Here is a 21,355-nt window from a genome sequence, read left to right as displayed (position 1 = left end):
GGCTAAAAAAAAGATGCCCATAACAAATAAGGATGTCATTTATAAAATACAGCAACACAATTAAAATTTAAATTATACATACATGATGAAATATAATACACTGCCCAATAAAAATATGTATTTATGGTTGTCTTATCAAATATAGGTAGATTCTTGATTCACCCTAATATACAGGGTCTTTATAATTAAAGTTCAACTTTGAAATGGCCATAAAAGGAAAACTACTGGACAAAATGTTATCAAACTTATTATTGTTTACAGGAGATCATAGGATTCAATTTTCCAAAAAAAAAAAAGTTGAAAAATTCACTGCCAGTGGGAAATGGCGCTGTATGCAATATTGTTAAACAAAATAAGACATGAAGAGATCGGTTTAAAATTTTTTTAATCGTTTCTAAAATGTGTTACAAAACATGTTCAATGTGGCAGCTACCATTTTCTGAAAGCAAGTTGAATCACATTGCTGCGTTCTCAACAGTAGCTCTTAGCATATTAGGAGGAATGTCGGACATGTCAGTGTATCACATTTTTCAATTCCACCAAATTGTTTGTTATCACCATAAACAATGGTTACGAGGCAACCCCATAGCCAGAAGTCACATAGATTGAGGTGTGGTGGCCAAGAAATGGGGAATTTGCATTCCTCCTACTGAAAACCATATAGCCATTGCAAATTTTGCATAATCCTACAAACAGTTTGGTTTTAGAAATGATTAAAAACATTTTAAACCAATGTCTTCATGTCTTATTTCGTTTAGCAATATTGCATACAGTACCATTCCCCTCTAATGGTGATTTTTTTTTTTTTTGCAAGAAAATTGAATCCCATGACCACTTATAAACTATTACCACATTTGATAACATTTTGCCCTGTAGTTTTCCTTTTATGGCCATTTCAAAGTAAAACTTCACTTATAAAGACCCTATATTTATTGTATTTCTATTAAAACATGTCAATTGTATTAGAAGTCATGACCCCCGTGGGTAAGCTATTCCATTCACTCACACCCCTATTAGAGAAAAATTACCTGAGACAACACAACCTGGAATTGTTCCTTACCAATCATTACTGGGGTCCCCTTGTCAAAGCAATCGATTGATGGTGTATTAATAATCCATGGTCTATTCCACACACCCAGTTAAAAATTTTACACACTTCTATCATGTCCCCCCAACACATGCATCCAATGTAAACATATTCAAGAAATCAAGGCTTCCTTCATAGCTCAAGCCCTGTGTACCATCAAGGACATGTGTAGCTCTCCTCTGCATCCCCCGAACCAAATCAATGTCCCTCTGTAAGTATAGTCTCCAAACTCTTACAGAATACTCCAGTCCAAGACAAGTAAGTCTCAGAAACGTGGAAGAATCACTTTAAGAGAATGAGAAGACACCTTCAGAAAGAAACAAAGTATTCTGTTTACTGTAAAGTATTCTTACCGCTGAACTGTGTTCAGAAAACCTAAGCTGCTCATTAATAAAATACCCAGATCAGTGATCCTAATTGCATCCAAAATGATAACACCACTCAACTCATAAGTGAAACTTGAGTGGTTGTTCGAACGAAAATGAGCGACCAAGCACTTGTCATAGCTAAAGCTCATACTTCATTTATTTGCCCATGTTGCAATTCTGTTTAAGTTGGTCTGGAGCATCTCTCTATGCCTTGGATTCAAAACTACCCTCATTACCTTCATGTCATTTACAAATTTGCTATCCCATCGATATCCTGATCGAGTTTACCAATAAAAAGTAAAAGAACGGTACGGGACCCAAGGACATTTCCTTGAGGGAATATACTTGTGACACCTGCCCAATCAAGGAATTTCCCTTTCACCATAACCTGTTGTGACCTATCTCTTAACCATGATTCTATCCACGATCTACTATCAAGTTACCCACAATCCCAATCTCATGTAAATGCTCCAGGAGTTTATCATGTTGGATCCGATCGAATGCCTTCCAAATATGATAGTACATATCACAGCAAATTTGCCAGAAAAATATGACAATTGCTTTTGGTGAACTGCTGTTGTACATTCTCTGAAAACACCCTCTACCACCTTTGCTATTGTGATTCAACCAAACATTCCATGACCAAAACTGTTTGTTTAGGTGTCTTATGTCATCTCTAAAAGTTTGCCCCATGAATTTACCACCCTGTATAAATAGTGAAACCTCACGAAGGGGAGTGTATAATAATAATCCCCAATATCTGTCTCTCAGAAAATTGGTATTTTAGAGAAGCAAACTAATATGTGTGTATATAATGAAATTCCAGAACTAAAGAAAATTTGTCTTATAGAAAAGCAGCCTTTTAATGAGGAGGGGTCCTTTCACAGAGGTTTTACATACAAATTTCAAAGCCTCAAAATGCTAAAAATTGAGAAATTTTCATACATAGAAATCTGTGATATTCATGTTATAATTTATGTTTACTACCTTGAGCGAATTAAATCCATATATTATTTTGAGAAAAATATTGTGATTTTTATTAAAAATGGAAAATTGTTAATTTGTGTAGCCATACCTTGAAATTAAATACTTGACAATATGTATGTGCCCGCAAGTTGCAGCAGCATGTAGTGGCGTCCACTGCTCACTGTCTTTGGCATTCACATTGGCTCCAAATTCCAGAAGAAGCCTTAGCATCTCCTCACTGTCATCAATGCAACACTAATTACAGGGCAGGGAAATAAACTCCAATTAAAAAATAGCAACTTGTTCACCAAAGGCCAGCTACCAACGATTGATTGCACAAAGGTTCATGAGAAATTTATTTTTATTCTAAATTTAATTGCAAGGGGGAAAGAAAAACTAATGTTCAAAATAACACAATAATTCTCATGCAATAAATACTGAATATTTATTGTCGCATACCTGATGAAGAGCAGTCAGACCATCTTCATTTGTTGAATCGGGGCTCACACCCAACATCAAGAGTCTTCGAACTGCAAAAGATTGAATATTAATAATTTCACGTAGAAGCACATAGGCAAGGAAATTCAAAAATTTATAATCTCAGATATACACTCAGCAGGGCTTGATAAATCAAAGAAAAAAAACCCATTTAGGCACCAACCCGATTTCTTAGAAGTCAAGCAAGAAAAACGGCCCTAAATAATGTTTTCTTTTACTTTTCCCCCATGTTAAAAGATGTAGTGTAATAAAAATTGAAAATTTTGTGTCACCCTTAGACTCCACAATTTAGAACTTTACTCATATAAATTATAGCAAACACACCAAAAAAATTTTCGACGTCAACACCAATTTTCTAGTCACCTGCTGCACTGGATTTGTCTAGCCCTGACACTCAGGAAATGATTAATATTTCTGACACATTGATATCTAATACAAGAGTGATCCAATCAATAGGATAAAAGACTAATTGCATAATTGTATTGATTCCATACTTGTAGGTATAAGCTTAGCATGGCATTCACTTATTAGTCACTGGAAGACATTTTTCTTTTAAATATTGTAAATCACAGTATTGATCTATCTATTGTATTGCACTTTGTTTATATTGAGTCAGTGTATGCGATATATTTAGAATTGTATTTCATGCCTTCATCTGCACAGATTTTTAGTTGCATTTGTTCCCACCTTACAAGTTTTGTCATATTTTTATAGCTGAAGATTAACGTGAAGGTAGATCTGTGGACTGAACTGCCATGGTTGGATAGAGTGGTTTGGGACAGAGTGACATAAGGTGGATACCAGTGTTTGCCAATACCCATCTAGATGCATGTGATTCACGCATCAAAATTTAATTTTACTTCTTAAAATTTTAGGTGATTTTTTTTAATGCAGTTATCTCAGTTTTCCATAAAAAATACTCTTTTTGCAAAATGCAAATAAATTAACACCCTTAAAATTTTAGAGAGAAGTGAAATTACTCTTGAAAATTATTTTTTGGATAACACTGGTGGATACAGACTCCTCATGGGAAGGGCAAATCACCGAAGGTATGTATAGTGTAAGGGGCTGCGAATGTTCACCTTTGCCCATGCCAATACAAATTTTTCACGGGGGGGGGGGGCGATCGCCTCCATCGCCCTTCCTGTATCCACCTAGTTCGTGAGGACACTGACTTTCTTATATAAGTGTGGATATTTTTTAGAAATTCCAACGGCAATGTTGCAAGGCATTTGAGTATTTAGTCAATCTGTGAGATTTTACCTATAAAAAGAGACATTTATTACCGTCACAGAAACATCATGAATTCACATAGTATTTGAAAAGGGAACCGGAAATTTCACCTCCGGATATTTCGTCCAAAGCACATTTTACCCCTAGAAATTTTTCCCCTCACATTTCACCTGCTCTGACCTCATGAGTGACCAAGTGACTGACTGTGTGAGTGACCGAGTGAGGTACTGTATAAGTGACCAAGTGAGTGCGCGTATATGCGTGTGTGAGTGAGTGACTAAGTGAGGAACTGTATGAGTGAGTGACTAAGTGAGGAACTGTATGAGTGAGTGACTAAGTGAGGAACTGTATGAGTGAGTGACTGTATAGTTGAGTAAATAACCATGTGAATGATCGAGTGACCGTATGGGTGTGCAATTGACTACATGAGCGACCAAGTGAGTAGCCGTCACTAACACGGCCACGGCAGGCAAAACGTGCAAGGGGCGAAATGTTGAAGTAAATTTTGCGTGAACCATTTGAAAACGGCTAAAACCGTTTTCCATCACACAATCTCTTCAAAACCGAACGAAAACTCGTTCCGGAAATAAAGTTTTAAAATTACTGGAAAACGATTAAATGAAATAATTTCTCCTTCTTTTGAACAAAAGGGTCATCAAGGATCCGTCAAACCAAAAGGATTTAGTCAACAAGAAAAGAAAAAAAAAACACACCCATCCTTATTTTTAAGCGACGAACCAAGAAACCTATTTCCCGAGCAAAACGCTCGTTAAATCAGTTCCTGGGGCGCTTAAAATGCGTAATTATCGCAAGGAAGGAGAAAAAAAAGTCTAAAAGACGAGTAAAATAAAACGAAATCTATTTATTTATCACGGTTTAGTAATAAAAACAACCAAGCTTTTAAAAATCCGATCCTCTCAATTCTAGGCCCACACACACGCGCGCAGATGTGTAATAAATATCCTTGTTATGGGGAAAAACCGTAACGAGGCGTCAAGGATGTTACGGGGGGGGGGGGGGTGGTGAAGATAAAAAGGTATTATCAAAGTGAAAGAAACGTGATTTTAATTTCAGAAAAGAAAATAGCTTTAAAAAATACGTAAGATTAAAACTTAACAAGGTGGCTCCACTTTAGTTATAAATGATTTGTTTTTGACTTGCCTTTGAACTAATCTACAAGCTGTTCACCTTATTAGTGACTTATTCTTCTCTTAAAAAAAAACAGAAAAGAAAAAAAACCCGATATATATATATATAAAAACAACAACAATATATATATATATATATATAACAATTTTTTCTCTTCACAAATTACAGTCAAACACCTCGTTAGTGCGTCACCCGGTTAACGCGTCACTCCGTTTACCGGATCACTTTTTTGGAAGTCCCAATTGTCCTCAGGCAGGAATTGGCAAGCTATGGCTTACTCCGTTTAATGAGCCACTCAATCGCTTACTAAGTCATATTTTTGCTCTCCCAAGAGTGACTCATTAACGAGGTTTGACTGTACTTCGATGAAAGTTTTTTTTTTTTCCCCCAAATCTATATAAAATACATATATTTTTCATTTTATATTTTAATCCTTGTCGATATAACAATTTCGGAAAACAAAATTGTTGAATTAGCCTCGATCGCTCTGGGAACATCTTTTATCAAATACGCCTCCCTCTATAGCTGCTGCTAATATAAAGAGTTGAGGAAACCGAGTGACACACAGGCAGGGCCGACCTTACCAGACGAGAGGTCCGGTGCGAAAATAATAGTAAGCCAGAGAAGTATTAACCCTTTAAGCGGCAATGACGAGATATCTCGTCTCCATAAAAGCCTCTTATTTTATCATTGACAAGCTTAGATATTTTGTAAAAACGATTTCTCAATGGATCACCTTTTCCTTATACCCTCGTTAGTTTGCACCTGCTGAAAATCGGAAAAAAAATCTACTTAATTAAAAAAGATAAGATACGACATTTCGAAAGAGGGTTTTTAGTGATTTTTAATTGCCGCTTACAAAGGGTTAATAGTTCCGGGGCCCCTCCTTAGTCCCGATTTTATATATTCTATAAGAGAGGGGAATCGACATCCAAAAAAATTCATACATACATTATTACCAAATATACATCAATGTTGAAAATATCCATGCAGAAAAATATAGACCCAATTAAATGTAAAGCAACTAAAAAATTAAGGAAATTTTCAAATTGAAGAAAATTTTAAATTGATGGGAGAAATAATTCTCAAACCAATTAAAATTAGGACCTAATGAAAGAAATTGTCGGAGAACTGATGAAAATTCAGAATCCATGAATCGAAATTAAGAAAAATAATCGACTGACGTAATTCCAGCACCCATGAAAATTCAGAACGAGTGAAAAAAACAATTCCAGAATGGACGAAAACTCAGAATTCATAAACCAAACAGTTCCAAAATGGACGAAAACTCAGAATTCATAAACCAAACAGTTCCAAAATGGACGAAAACTCAGAATTTATGAAAGAAATAGTTCCAGAATGGATGAAAATTCAGAATATTATAGGAAAGGCATTATTATTCCCGTACGACCACACCAGTCGCACATTCCTAAGGACGGCTCTACACCCAGGGTGTATAATTTATACAGTGAAACCTTATTATAACGATATTCGATTTTACGATTAACCCCTCTAGAACGATATTTTTTCCAAATATCGTTTGGAATTGCTTTTAATTTAACGCTAAACTCTTCTTGATACAGCGATATTCTTTACTACGATGAACCCCTGTATAATGATATTTTTGAGCATATTTCGAAACTGCTACAACGATACATTTTATATGTCGCACAAAATCACCCTGAATATATGTATTTCAAAATTCCTACACAGTTTTTCTTTCGAGGATGTTTAATAACATCGGTGTTTTGCACTACCTGCCCTTCAAAAGTGTTAATCAAGTTGCGGTGAAGCTATTTTCTGTGTATTACCAACGAGTATTATGCGATAAACTACTTTACAGGGTGTAACAACATAACTATTCATCAACTAATCAATTCGAATTTTTTTGCTAGGAATAAAGACTTAAAAATGCATTTTATCAGGGGTACTAACAATGCCAATTTTGGAGAAATGTCACAACAAGATTAATTTGGCGACGGCTGATAATAATGCTACCTCTTGATACGATATTTTTCCTTGGTCCGCAAAGTATGCCGCTGTGGTGGTCGAGTAGTCATTGCGAGGAACCGGGTTTGAACCCCACCGTTGCCACAGTAGTGATCTGCTGAAGTTGGTTTTATATGGTTCCCAACTTTTAAGCGCGAATTCGAGCGGACCCCCCCCCCCCCTCCTCCTCCTGAAAAGTCTCACCACAGAGAGCAACAGGCCTACAACGATACAATAATTCAATCATTACAATTCACTCATAGTTAGAAAAATTGACGACAGACGGCAGCACACACATTACAAGCATTACACAGAAACAGAATTCACGTTAGGCTCTAGGCTCACAGCACATACATGCACAGCTTCCAGCATAGCACAGGTCCTCTTCGACCACCAGCTAAAATCTCTTCATTGAGACAGAGCGGCGAGCCATAATCTGGTTAGGAGGAGGAGGAGGAGGTCCACAAAGTATCGTTATATCGAAGTTTCACTGTGTATGTTCGAAAAAAAAATTATATTACGTATAAGAAATTTTATTTTTTAAAATATGTATCCGAAATATACAGGATGAAAACTTAATTCCGCCCGTTACACCTCAAATAACTCGTGAACCGTTGGTTATAGAAACGTAACTTCAGTTAGAAAAAAATACAACGTGCCCATTTTAGTTGTCATACATTTTACTAGTAGCCATATATGTACCGAGATACAAAATTTAAATTTTACAGGGTTCCCTTGTCCACTAACTCTGAACTGAACTGAAAAGTTCTTTTTTAAAAAAAGAGTTATGGTTCCCTTGTCTCTGCTTGGTTCAACAAAAGTACAATTTGTTAAGTGTGATATTCGTTGAGATATTTGAATTTAAAAATTATTGAAAATGAGGGAAAAACAGCACATGACGTTACAATGATCTTGTATGTTAGCTAACGTGGTTCTTTCCCTCATTTTCAGTGATTTTCGAATTAAAATATGTCAGATAACAATGCACAAAGAAACATGAAACTTTTTTGTTGGGCTCAGGAAACACAGGTACAAAAACACAGAACTTTCTAATTGGAGGTTAGAAGATGGGGGAGGGGGGCACATAGAAACTCGGTACATATACAGCCCTTAATAAAACAAATGATGCATCCAAGATGAACACGTTATCTAAACACTTCTTCTAATTGAAAAAATATATGTTCCTATAGTCAATGGTTATGAGTAATTGGAGGTGAAGCGGACTTAAGTTTTCACCCTGTATATCTCGCATAATTTTGGTTGAGCGTGAGTGTGTAATATATAGCAACACGAAGGAACAGTATAATCTTGGAATAGCACAAACGACTCCGGAAATTTAGTGTGTGTGTGTATAGATCGCTTGCCACTCTACAAAATGGTGAAGGAGGAACGATGCTCGAGATATGCGTCTCATATATATAAGGCCAAGGCACATAAATTTAAAAGAGAGAGCCACTTAAAGGCTCTACTTCTGTTTGCATTAGATTAGCCTCTCAGCTAATCCTGAAAGTCGTAACTCTTTAAATGTGTTGGGAATCTGCTATTACTAGGTGTACAACTTTTAAAAATACTCTGAAGATGTCGAGAAAGATTCGGAGTTTCGCGAAGAAAATCCATCGTAGACCAGAAATTTCTAAAATTTTCAACTTGTTAAAATTTGCCAGCACGGACAGAGATTTTTATTGAATGGAATTATTAAGGGTCACAAAAAATTTTAATTATTAATATTTCGAACACCAATAGAGGACAAGAATAAATTTAAAAATCCCGCAACCCTGGAATCTTAAAAAGTGGCGTCCTTCAAACAGCATAAAATCAGGTAAAGAAAAGAAAAGTAACTTGTTTTTAGAAAAAAAAAGCTGGAGGAGTAAAATAAAAAGAAAGGGGAAGGAGTGCCAAAGTGTAAATTTTTTTTATAGATCCTGCCAAGAAGCACGAGAGGCGATGAGTAGCCAACTGTTGTCATTTTTATCAATTTTTTGTGCCTTTAATATAATTATACTTCACCGCTATATATATATATATATATATATATATATATATTTTTTTTTTTTTTTTGTGTGTGTTTCTGGGTGAGATGAATTCACCTGAATTTTTTCATAATTTTTTGAGGACGACATCTCGAGACCCTTTCCTATTGAGTTAGGTTCGACCGTCCTTGTACGGTCACGTTCAGCGCACACGAGCCCTAAGGAAAGATTGATGTTCTTTGCCTTTGTGGTCTAGGGCGCTGAACCAATACCTCCCAGATACTACGTAAGCTATCTAAGAGGTATTGGCTCACCGCGAGTTCGATTCACCGCAAAGGCAGATGAATTTTCTTTCTTTTCTGAATTCATCTTAGCATCAGCCAGCTGTTGAAAAAGGTTTATTATCGATTTCATGATGAACGTCTTTTTATCGCATTTATTTGAGAGTCGGAAAAAAAAGTACCGACAAGAGTAAATGAGATGTGGCTGGTTCATTACGAGCGAAGACGAGTACCATTCAAATTGGAAAGAGTGATAAATTCAAGCTATACCTTTAATAATTTGCTACATTCAATGGATCGATCAACTAATTGGCTTTTCGAGTGCGTATGAAAAAAAACCACGTTATTTAATCACTAACATAACACACAAGGTGAAGAACAACACAAGCAACACATAAAAGTTGTAACTTCACGATTTGTGTGAACCAAGCCGGCAACGATCCCACAACTTGTGGACGGACCTACTGATATTAGAAATCCTGATTTAGAGTGCGACGAAATTTATTCTATTCTGAAATAGCGAAAAGACTATAAATTTATCCCGTCTGTCCGAAGATATGCAGTCGGAAAGTAAGAGTCAAATTATTTTGGTTTTCCCAAGTCGGATATATAGGCTGCTCATTTATATTGAACGATATAGTTAATGAACGGATTTCCGTCACTCCGCACAGTCTGGCAATTTAATTAAGTCGCGGAATGTGAAGAATCCGATGCGCTCATTTTTCATCGCATTGTTCCGTCGGAACGGAATGGGAACGAAATTCAAAGAAAAAAAAAAGAGGAATACACATTAGTATTTTAAAGGAAAAATACCCTTAATGACGGTAAATTTAAAATTTTAAATCTAATTCCCACAAGAAATAAAACAAGCAGGAAGGTGCGATAAAATTTTCAATAATTAAAGAGATGCCAAAATTCTATTCAATGTGAAATCAACGTAAAAAGTACAGGGTTTTCCCATAAATTCAAATATTCGTAAAAATTAAAGGAATTGATATATTTGATTGCCGTTGGCCGAAAAAGTTATCACGAAGGGGATTTTTTTTGGTACGGAAAAAAAACTAGTTTAATTTTTTTCGTCGATACAAATATGCAAATAAGAGTCCTATAAGAAATGCAGGGCATACGATCAATAACTGTATTTTTTTTTGTTCGTTACTGACGTTTGGGGCCGTTCAAGTAGTACGTAAGCAAATTTTTATCCATTTTTGATCCCCCCCCCTTTTATCAGAAAAATTTCGTCATCAGCTCTGCCCCCTCTGAATCCTAACGCATATTGGTGGGATCAGAGACGTACACGGGGGGCCATAGAGGAGTTCATACCCCCCCCCCCCCTTCGACGATCAAAAATTTATTTTTTTAATGCAAAAAATATTTTTTTAATTAAAATTTCGGAAGAAAATATTTTTATATGTTATTATAATCAATTTCTATAATTTCAATGTTATTTGAAGGCTATGAATTCAAAATTTATCTTTAATAAATTCACTGCGACCCACCCTCTAAGCCATTTAATGATAAATGGCATAAAGGCAACTGGCCCGAGGACCAAATATAGCCCTGGGGGTTATCTGATGCGGCCTGCCCTCCTCAAACTTAATTTTGTAAAAATGAACTAAGCGGCACATTTACAAATCGCTAAGTGTCCCGTGGTACATTTCCAGAACACTTAAGCGATCCGTGACACATTTAGAGATCCCTTGAGTGGCATCTGACGTAGTTTTAGAGCACTTAAGTGGCCCCCAGTGCGGTTCTACATCACTCAAGCTATCCGTGGCACATTCTCAGATTATTTAAGTGTGACTCACGGCATATAATTACGGATCACTTGAGTCATGCGTGGCACAGTTCCAGAGCACTTAAGCGGCCCGGACACATTTCCAGATCACTTGGATACGCAAAACATTTAGGGCACTTACCAATAGGGGGAATGTTACTTTAAGTGCCCACAAACTATCAAAAGGTTTTTCTAGTTTTTGGCGAACCGAGTAAGATGCCACTAAGAATAGCTCATATTTTCATAAAGCCAACCCCCCTTCTCCCCAAGTCAGCAAATTGGAAACACCCTCCCGCCATCCATGCTGACGTAATACTTGAATGGCCCCTTACATAAGTTTGAATTCCATGATCCGCTTTTGTACAGCGCCCTCTATTGATAAAAGTTTAAATAATTTTTTCGGTTGAAAAAAATAAGAAAAAAATTCCTCCTTCATGAGAACAACTTTTTCACACACACAAACCGCATTCAAGTACGTATACCAATTACTTCAATTTTTATAAATTTTTAAATTATTTACGAATTTATGGGACACCCTGCATAATAAAGCTGGCGAAAACGTACTTTTTCACTCCACTTCAACCGCACACTCGATAAGATATTCATTAAAGATAATATCTTCTCGTTTAACAGTAACTGAAAAATAATACTAATTTCTGAAATTTATGCGCAATGTTTCGCACTCTCCTCGAACAACCCTTGACTTATCAAAAACTGCCAAACACAGAGTCTGCAGCCCGTGAAGGAAGACTTGAAAATGACGAAATAAAAAAAATAATCATAATAAATTCAGAAACTCGAGAGAAAAGTTTGTTTCGTTTATTCTGGATAATTACACTTTCATCCATCAAATTCAAAGAGCTTCAAAAACAGGCGTAGATATTATGCAATGTAAGATTATGGATGAGAAGATACCACTGAGAAAACAGTCGGTCGGCGTCACTTACATTTGATTTATGCCATCAACAGAAAGCATGCCTATAATTTGTCCAGTTGACCCCTCCACTAAGGTTTTTACTACCTTACGGGTTTTTGTCAAAAAAAAAAAAGGACAATATGTATTTGAAGTACAAGCGATAAATCTTCGAAAGTGGTATGTATCTTTGTGCATTAAGGAAATAAAATGGGAGGGAAAAGAGATGAATGAGAGATTTTTTAAAGGCACCAAAAAAAGGAGAGCAGACTTGTCCACCTTTGAACAAAGAACAGGTTTGCTTCAAGTGATGTCCAGAAATCATTGAATAATTTAAAAACAGCAGCATAGCGAACGACCACAGCGATAATACTAATGTCACATATTTACTTAAAGATGAGTATTAGTAAACTTGATACTTCGGCTAACGAAAATAGTTCGTTCCGAAATCACGTTCGTTAGCCGAAACGCGATTTCCCATAGCTTTCTATGGAAGAAAATCGTTTGATTCGTACTAGCTTCTGCCCGAAATTTAAAGGTTACCTTTCCAAAACACCAAGGAATGCTATAAAAAAAAAGAAAAAAACTGAAAGAAAGTTAAAATGAACCGCTTCACAATTGGAAAAATTATAATTTACAGAAAGATCTTTTTTTATTTTACACCATGTACATCAACCAACACTAGCTTTAGTCTTTTAATGCTGGTGTTGTGTTGACACAACCCAGTCAAGTTTGCAGGAGCCCTCATCCATTTGTGATTTAGTTTCAGTGTCTGATACGTATAGGCAAATGAAAAAGATAAGCTCCTAGAATATCCAGACTGTTCACTCAAAAGTCTTGCTGTGAAAGGACCTGCGCTCTGAAAAAACATTGGCTTTTTTTTTTCAATGCATTTTCTATTAGCTGAATTTTTTATTTTACATGAAATGATTCAGAAACGTTTCTTAAAAAAAGTGGAGGTACATTAGGAAAAAAGATTCCGAGTTGGACAAGAGTTAATCAGAATTACTGTCAGCCCGATTATGATTAGTGCTAAAATTCAGCTTACGATGCAGCTATTTCACGTACAGCGTAAGCAGAGTTTTTAATAAAGGGTGTCCCATAAATTCGTGAATAACTTAAAAATTCATAAAAATTGATGGAATTCGTATGCGGAATGCAAAAGAATTGGTTTGCGAAAAAAGTTATTATCACGAAAGGGGATTTTTTTTTGGTACAGAAAAAAATAAAGTTCGCATTTTTGACGAGGGGTGGGGGCACTGCACGAAAGTCCGGCAGGAATGACTAGGGGCTGAACAACCTTATTTTAATCTCTTCCGTGCCTGAAACGTTCATAAAGCTTATCCAGCAATTCACGGCAGAAATAAAACTTCAAAAATAGTGTTTTATCCACCAATGTAAACATCACGATGAAATCCTTATGTAAGCGTCAGTAAGAGGAAAATTCAGAAACGACATGCTTAATCGTATACCTTGCATTTTATAGGACTCTGATTTGTATAAATATACAAATCAGAGTCCTATAAAATGCAAATCACTGCAAATATTTGCAGTGATTTGCTTTCGTGCAGCGCCCACTATCGACAGAAATTTAAACTGAATTTTTTAAACCCTCTACCCGAAAAAAATTTTCTTTCTTGAGAAAAAAAAATTCCCTGCAAACCGCATTCAAATATTACCAATTTCTTCGATTTCTATGAATTTTTAAACTATTATTACGAATTTATGGGAAATCCAGTTCTTTTCTCATTTATGTTATAAAACTTAGTTAAGACGTATTGGTTTGACATACTTTTATTTAAGTTGGGAACGATTAGAATAAATTTCTTTCTTACTTTGCGAATTCTTCTGCGACCCTCATTCTGGGAATCAATGGTCTAGGGAAAAGCTACTTAACAGCACTAAGCAAGTACGCATCAATATCACCAACTCGCTGCGACAAACAAATCTAGTACTGGATCAAGAGAAACTAACTACTCAAAATGCACGGATGCGAAGAAACAACGACAACATCGGTCAGAAGATCAATTCTTTTTTAATCCAAAGATTTTACGTGACACCCAGTGTTTTTAAAATCCTCCCAAATGGTTAAATAAATAATAATTCCTGAGGTTATTGAAGAACCTATTAAAAATAATTCTAAAGCACAAAAAAATCTTTGTACAACCCTGATGTGCATGCGTATATTTTTTTTAAATCACTCAAGGCATTCACGGTTCTACCACCTTCCACAATTTTTTCCCAAAAAAAACCAAATAAAATAAAAAAGTAAAAGGTGGTATAACATATAACGAGTGAGTGATTGTAGTTGTTAACAAGAAGTTTTCATTAGAAGAAGTTGCAACCATTTATCGTTAATTTTCTCGTGGCGGTGTCATTAACTTCCATCGTCATCGCTAGTAAGCTTGGTGCTATTAGTGCATCGTTAGCGTAAAACGTTATATATATTTTTTTTCTTGTTCTCTTCCAAAAAAGTATTTTTCCCCATGTCCTCAGAAACACGTTCGCCAGAACAAATAACTAATAACTCACCCAACTTTTATTTTTCTTAGTTTAGTCTTTGTACGCCTCACACACACATACAAAAAAAATAAATAAAATAAGCAAATTCTCAGTGAAAAGAGGAGGAATTTTTTTTTGCAAACTCGCATTAATGAAATTAAACGAAGAGAAAGACGAGACACTAAGAGAAAAAAATGGAGGCCATAGCTATAAAAACACTAATAACGTAAAGAAAACAATTTTTACACACGGAAAGACCGAATTCCATTAAACTCATTAGAAGTTAATTTATTATAGGACTTGGGAATATAACCCTCGGTCTGAGTTTGTCGTTATTGGTTACAATCCGATTTGTCAATACGATGAAATGTTTGAAGAAAAAATCGTTCGCACAAGAAGATTCAACAATATATCAACCCTATTTAAAATGAGTAGAAATTTTATGCTTCCTTTAACCCAGAAGTTTTTGACCTTTTCAGCCACGACGCATGGGACTTTTCTTTCTTCAAAATTAATGAAACGAGTGACATAAGTGCATTTATAACAGGACTAAGTTGATTTGAACGACCCATCTCAGAAGCCCCGTGAATTAAGTTTGGGTCATGACCAATAGCTCACGAATCCCTGGCTGTAAGTAGATTCGTACGACAGGGCCGACAAACCCTGGGCATGCAAAAATTTTGACCGAGAATGTACTGTTTTCGTCCACATGCCCGACGTGGGAATACAAAAAAAAAGATTGAACATTTTCGTTATTTCAATTTTTTTTATCGACGATGTGATGCAAGTGTTCCAACATACATGCGTGAAATTTCACAGAAATGCTTTCTTTGGCAGCCATGATGCAAATGTGTTATCAATGTATTGTTATCTACTTTCATGATCCTGATTATTTAGCAGGTAAATGGGATCATGGGCTCTCATATACTACAACTGGGCTGGGCTGTGGTGTTCATGGAAGAAAAGGAACGATTTCTTAGTTTGCATAAAAACGGAAAAATAAATTTAGAAAATATATAATACGGTGCTATAAAACAGTATATGTAGTGCCTGAAAGGGATAAAAATTCTACGATTGATTCTAAAATTGAAGAAAATATTTATGCTGCATTTTTCTTCAACGCAAAAATCAAAAATTTCGGGGAAAAAAAATTTCATCACAAATATATGGCTTCTGCTGCCACCTATCTGAAGTATAAAAACTAAAGTACCCGTTAGAATTTTTTTTTAAAAGTCAGTTGTTGGTTGCAAACCGGTATACAGCATGAAAACGAACAAAAAACTAAAATAAAAAAAAGCATCTCTGAAGTCCCTGAGTATGGGTCGTGACCCGTAGCTTAAGAATCCATGGCAAACAGTGAATTTGAACGACCTATCTCGGAAGCCATTGCGACCCCAAGTTTTGGTCGCAACCCATAGGTTAAGAACCCCTACTTTAACTCTATCTACTGATGGTAATTTGAAATACCGGGCTGGATAATTTATTTACTAATTGTTTGAAAAATTATTTTTTCAATAGTTTTTAATTAAATTGGAACTAAAATGACCTCCAAATAATTTACCATTGTTATATTTATTATAATTTTCTTCTTATTCCCCTTTTCACAATTGTGGTAGATAAAGTGTTTAAAGGAAAAAAACCCAAAAAACACCAGGGAATTCTAAAGTGTTTAGGAAAAACACAATTTGATATTTTGAAAAAAATTTCATAAGGCGAACTGTCAGCGAGAAAATTTACTCACGTTTTTTGAGAAAACTTTCAGAAAAAAAAAAAAATCTAAAAATGTATTTCCTTTTAATATACTACTGTATGTGTACTGTGTATATGTTTGTAAAAATTTAATAAAAAGAAAAAAGTTTTCTTTTGCTCCACCACGAAGGAAAAAGTTTTCAGAAAGCACGACCCTTAAAAAAAAGAAGACCGTTCACCGTTTTTATATTTTTAAACACACTAACGTTCTCGAGGAGGGATGAACAAAATCATACACATACCGAAACGCATAAGCGAATTCTTCAATATTGCACGGAAAAAATGCATTAGAGATTCGGGACGGATACTTCGGAGGAATAAAAAAAAAAAATGTTTTTAACGTATATTTCCTCGCATACATAGTGTTCGTTTCGTATCGCTTGACGAAAAAGCTGTCTCGGCAAGGACTTCGTATATTGGTCAGATATATACACTTATTTTTCGAAGCTCTCCAATCCACTCAGAAAATCAGAATCCAAGTGGCACCGAGAAATGGGAACACGATTTCACTATTAGCCAACAGTAAGGGGTAGTATCAAACTAACCCGACTTCCACCCTCTCCACATAGAAACACAAACCTTAAGAAAAATAAGAGAGCAATATATTCGGCGTAAACTGGAGAGTTCTTACATCAAGAAAATCCGCATTCGGTGTAAAAACAGAAGTGAACTTTGAATGATGTTGATCGATATGTCGGCGAGATCGTACAGGGTGGGCACGAAAAGAAATGAACACTTTTAAAGTTTTATAGAGAAATAAATGTTACATATGGATAAAAATTACTTGCATGAGTTTGTGGTGAAGTTTTTTTCAAAGTAAATTATAAATGTTCCACGTGCGAACTCCTGGTTCCCTGGCAGATATCAATGATATAATTCAGTGTTTGCAAAATTCTCCAGTGTTCATCAGTCACTGCGGGGAGACTTTTTCAAGTGGGAGAAAGTCTCTCTGCAGAGATCAGGTAGACAACATAATGCTTAAATAACATGAACATTCGGGAATTTAACATTTTCATTTCGAAATGTGAAAGACAGATGGACGCTCCAGCAAAATCGAAGCAAGAATAATTTTAACATCATAAATACGTTAGGGCTATGCGTACACACAACGCGTTTCTGCTGCAAGTACCAATTCATTAGAAATTCCCAGGCCCGTCATTCGGGGGGTCGGGGCGTTGTCCCCCCGGGTTTCGAAAATACACTAAAGATGGTATACACACACATTGAGTACATGTTCTTACCCCCCCCCCCCTGGAAAAAGTTGAAATGACGGCACTGGAAATTTCCCTAGAGGAATGATTAAGAGGTAGCAGTGTTTGGTAAACACACTGGTATGTAATTTCCCTAATGAACGAAGTTATTATACATTACTCCCTAATGTAATGAACGAAGACAGACTTTCCTGCACACACCAATTCCAAGGTACATGTACGGTTAAGTGATAGTGAAGTGTATGACAAAAACTGAATAATCGCATCTTGACATCTGCCGGGATGGCTACTACTTAACCGTAAATGCACCACGCAAACATTCATCTCTGTGGAATTTCTGACGAATTGTTTCATGAGAGACCGTTTTGTGTGTGCGCGCGCGGTTCTAACGTATTTATGTAGGGTTACCAGATTCGGAAACTGAGAAAAGAGGATGCCTGTGCACGCACCCTTAGAAACGTCACTTCCCCAATTTCCATAACAGTTGGCGCCACTATACAGACTCATATAACCTGCCATAACAATTTTTCTTAACTAAGACCCCTTTCACACGGAGCGGATGCAGCTGCGGATTCACATCCGCATTTTGGTAGAGAGAGAGAGAGAGAAAAAAAAAGTAGTTCTACTATTGGTGAAGTTGTTCTGCCTAAGCCACGAATCGTTGGTCGAAGTTTTATGAACGCTTCGGACGCAGAAAAGATAGGAACAGAAAAGTTCAGGTTCATTATCTCTCTCACTTGTGATTTGCTTTCGTCTGTCAACACAAAAACTTTAAATAATTTTTTCTCCTTACCAAAATTATGAGAATAAGTTTCTCATAAGTTTAGAATAAGTTGAGAATAAGCCACATTAAAATATACCAATTCCTTAAATATTTTTTTGATTTTTAACTATTACGAGAATTTATAGACGCCGTGTACATTCTTTCCCTTTTAAATGAAAATAGACATGAACAAATGAAAAAAAATTCCGGTCAAAAACTTAATCAAACTAGCAAGCAAATAACGCTAAATTAGAGCAACATCTCTGCAATATAAAATAAACAGACGTCTATTGTTAAAATTACGTATAATGGACAGAAATGAGATGAAAAAAGAAATGTACTGTGTACACAACGAATCTTTTCCGGCAAAGAATGCACTTGAAGAAAAATGAAACTCTAACGTTGTTTGTCTTCAAGGTTGTATTAAAAATAAGAAACGTTTTTGCCATACTCCATACACATCAAAATCAGGCAAAGGAAGAGATTTACATAAAAGAGTAGAAAAACAAGAACTCCAGGAACCGAAAACTGTCACTACGGGGGTAATGAAAGACCGTTGATCGCCATAAATTAAAAGCGAAGAGGGAGACTCACCGACATCTTGAAGATGCTTTCCAAAAATATTTTTCCTCGGAATATCCTAGGGAATGAAAAGTAAATTATGGACGAGTACTTGACACGTAACGTCCTTTTTTATCATATTAAATATTATCTCTCAACGGCTACCGGAGAAATATTTTTCCAAGATCCCGGCGCTGGCTGTCAAATCACGGCATAATAAATTAAACACAAACCACCTCATTGCAATATTTAATTGGGGAGGGGGTATATTTATAATCATCATAATGTAATACTGATCATTTTGGTATGATTGATAAATTTCACCAAATTAATCTCTTTTGCCGGCGATTATGCATGGTACCAATCGTCATTGGTAAATTTGATAAATGCCGGAAAAAATCCATAACTTTTACTAGCGATTACACGTAATACCCGATTGTCATTGATAAACATGATAAATTGCATCAAATCTGTCACCTATGCAATTATCATGCATAATCGTCATTTCATATTGGTAAATAACCGATAAATCGGTCTCCTTGCCGTGACAAGATTTATTATTTAGATGACCGTACTTGTGAGCTAGAGTCTGAACTGGATAAAACGAATTTTTCCGAACATCTCCGAATTAACTTCTATTTGCCGGGTTCTGAAATCGGACCTCGATATAACAAACCCCCTATTTAAAAAAAAAAAATTCACGACACTACCCAGAAAAAATGAACTTCTATTTAATAAATTTTACCACCGTACCATCACATAACTCATAACTCTTATTAGACAAGTTTTACGATCATACCCCCAATATTACGAACTCCCATAAAATACCATAGCTTTTTCATTCGCGCAGCCCGCATATGGAACTCATTACCCGGTGAGATTGTAACGAAGCCCACAATCCATCAGTTTAAGGCTGCTTTAAAAAACCATGATGTCTTCCCATCTTCGATGCTATGCTTTTTAATTTACCATGTATTTTTTTTCTTTTATTTTACATGCTTGTTTATTTTTTTTCTTTGTATGTTTATTGGTTTGTTTTCTTCCCCCCCCCCCTTGTGACGTAAGTGCCACCCCTGCCATTCAAAATAAATAAATTAAAAAAAATTCTCGATTTGAAGAATTTACAACCATAAAATAACTATAGTAACCATTAAGTAATGAAATTCATAAAATGGAAGTTCGTTATATCGAGGTCCGACTATCTATATCAAACATACTAGACTCTAATTTTTTTCATATTCATCAAATTGACCAATTACACAAGGGTATTATGCATAATTGCCGATAAAAGTGATAAATTTCAAGTACAAAGGGCCATCGCTTATACGGATATCAACCGTTCCAGCACACATTACAATATCTAATTAAGCGGGTAAATATTCAATTGTTGTTTAACACCGTTAGAAAAATTTGTATATTGAAAACAGCTTTCAGTATATATATATCCTACTAATTTTCTTCTGAAAAATTGAGTTTTCAATACCAATATTAATAAAGCTTCTGAAATTTTTTGAAATTATTATACTAAGCGGGAAACTTTAAAATTGTCCCATATGGGAGAAATTTTAGTTCCAGAGGATTTTATTCGAATTAGCAAGATATCCGTTTATCCGCTACCCGATTAAGCAGGATCGACTGTATTTATCGAATTTATCCGGCACATTTGGGTATTATGTATAACCACTGGTAAAAGTAGTAATTTTTTTTTTATCATTAATCAAATTTACCAACGACACTTGGGTACTATGCGCAACTCCGTTAAAAATGATACTTTTTTTAGTATTTATCAAATTTACCAATGACGTTCGGGTGGTATGCATAAATCGCCGGTAAAAGGGATAAATTTATCACCGAGAGGATAGGAGATTGTACATACTAACAAGTTTATCACATTTACGGTAACATATACATGATATATACGATAGTTCTAGTCTCAAATGATCCAAATTTACTGAATATGGTTGCTATTCATATTTATCTTTGTCATATAAAGCAAACGATATACGGTTTGATTTTTTCCAATTCCGCTTTAAATGAGCTGGGGAAAAAAAGACAGATCCTATAAACTTGCATTCCTCTGGACTTTCCCAGCAGGAAAGACAAGCGAGGGAAAAAAGTTTCCAAACACACAATGAAAGCAGGAAACACTAACCAGGAACAGCGGGAAGAGAATAATAAAAAAGTAAAAATAAAAATGAGTCCCAACAAGAACAAACTAAAGACTTTCTTTTAATGTTAGTTCAGTTTCCAGTGTTTACAGATCAAGCTGCTGAAAGTTCTTCTTCTCATGGTCCCCGGGGGCGCTGAAGAGAGAAAAGAACCAAAAAAGGCTTAAATC

The 21,355-nt window shown here is 35.6% G+C and overlaps 1 protein-coding gene across 2 annotated transcripts in view; it reads right to left on the bottom strand.

Annotated features, from left to right (window-relative positions):
* LOC149089666 (protein phosphatase 1 regulatory subunit 16A-like) overlaps positions 1–21,355 on the bottom strand; it is a 118,147-nt gene that overhangs the window by 9,773 nt on the left and 87,019 nt on the right. For both annotated transcript variants that reach the window (XM_089235056.1, XM_089235140.1), the window contains 2 exons: positions 2,881–2,951; positions 2,531–2,676 (listed from right to left, as the gene is read on the bottom strand). In XM_089235056.1, the coding sequence (XP_089091182.1) occupies positions 2,531–2,676; positions 2,881–2,951 (217 nt within the window). The remainder of the gene's footprint in view (positions 1–2,530; positions 2,677–2,880; positions 2,952–21,355) is intronic.

This window comes from Pholcus phalangioides, unplaced genomic scaffold (genome assembly GCF_987345545.1).
Source record: "Pholcus phalangioides strain wild (caught in Gottingen) unplaced genomic scaffold, Ppha-v1.0 ptg000001l_1, whole genome shotgun sequence".
NCBI classification, from domain to species: Eukaryota; Metazoa; Arthropoda; class Arachnida; order Araneae; family Pholcidae; genus Pholcus; species Pholcus phalangioides.
The sequence above is the reverse complement of the archived record's forward strand: the minus strand, read 5'-3'. Positions and strand labels throughout refer to the sequence as shown.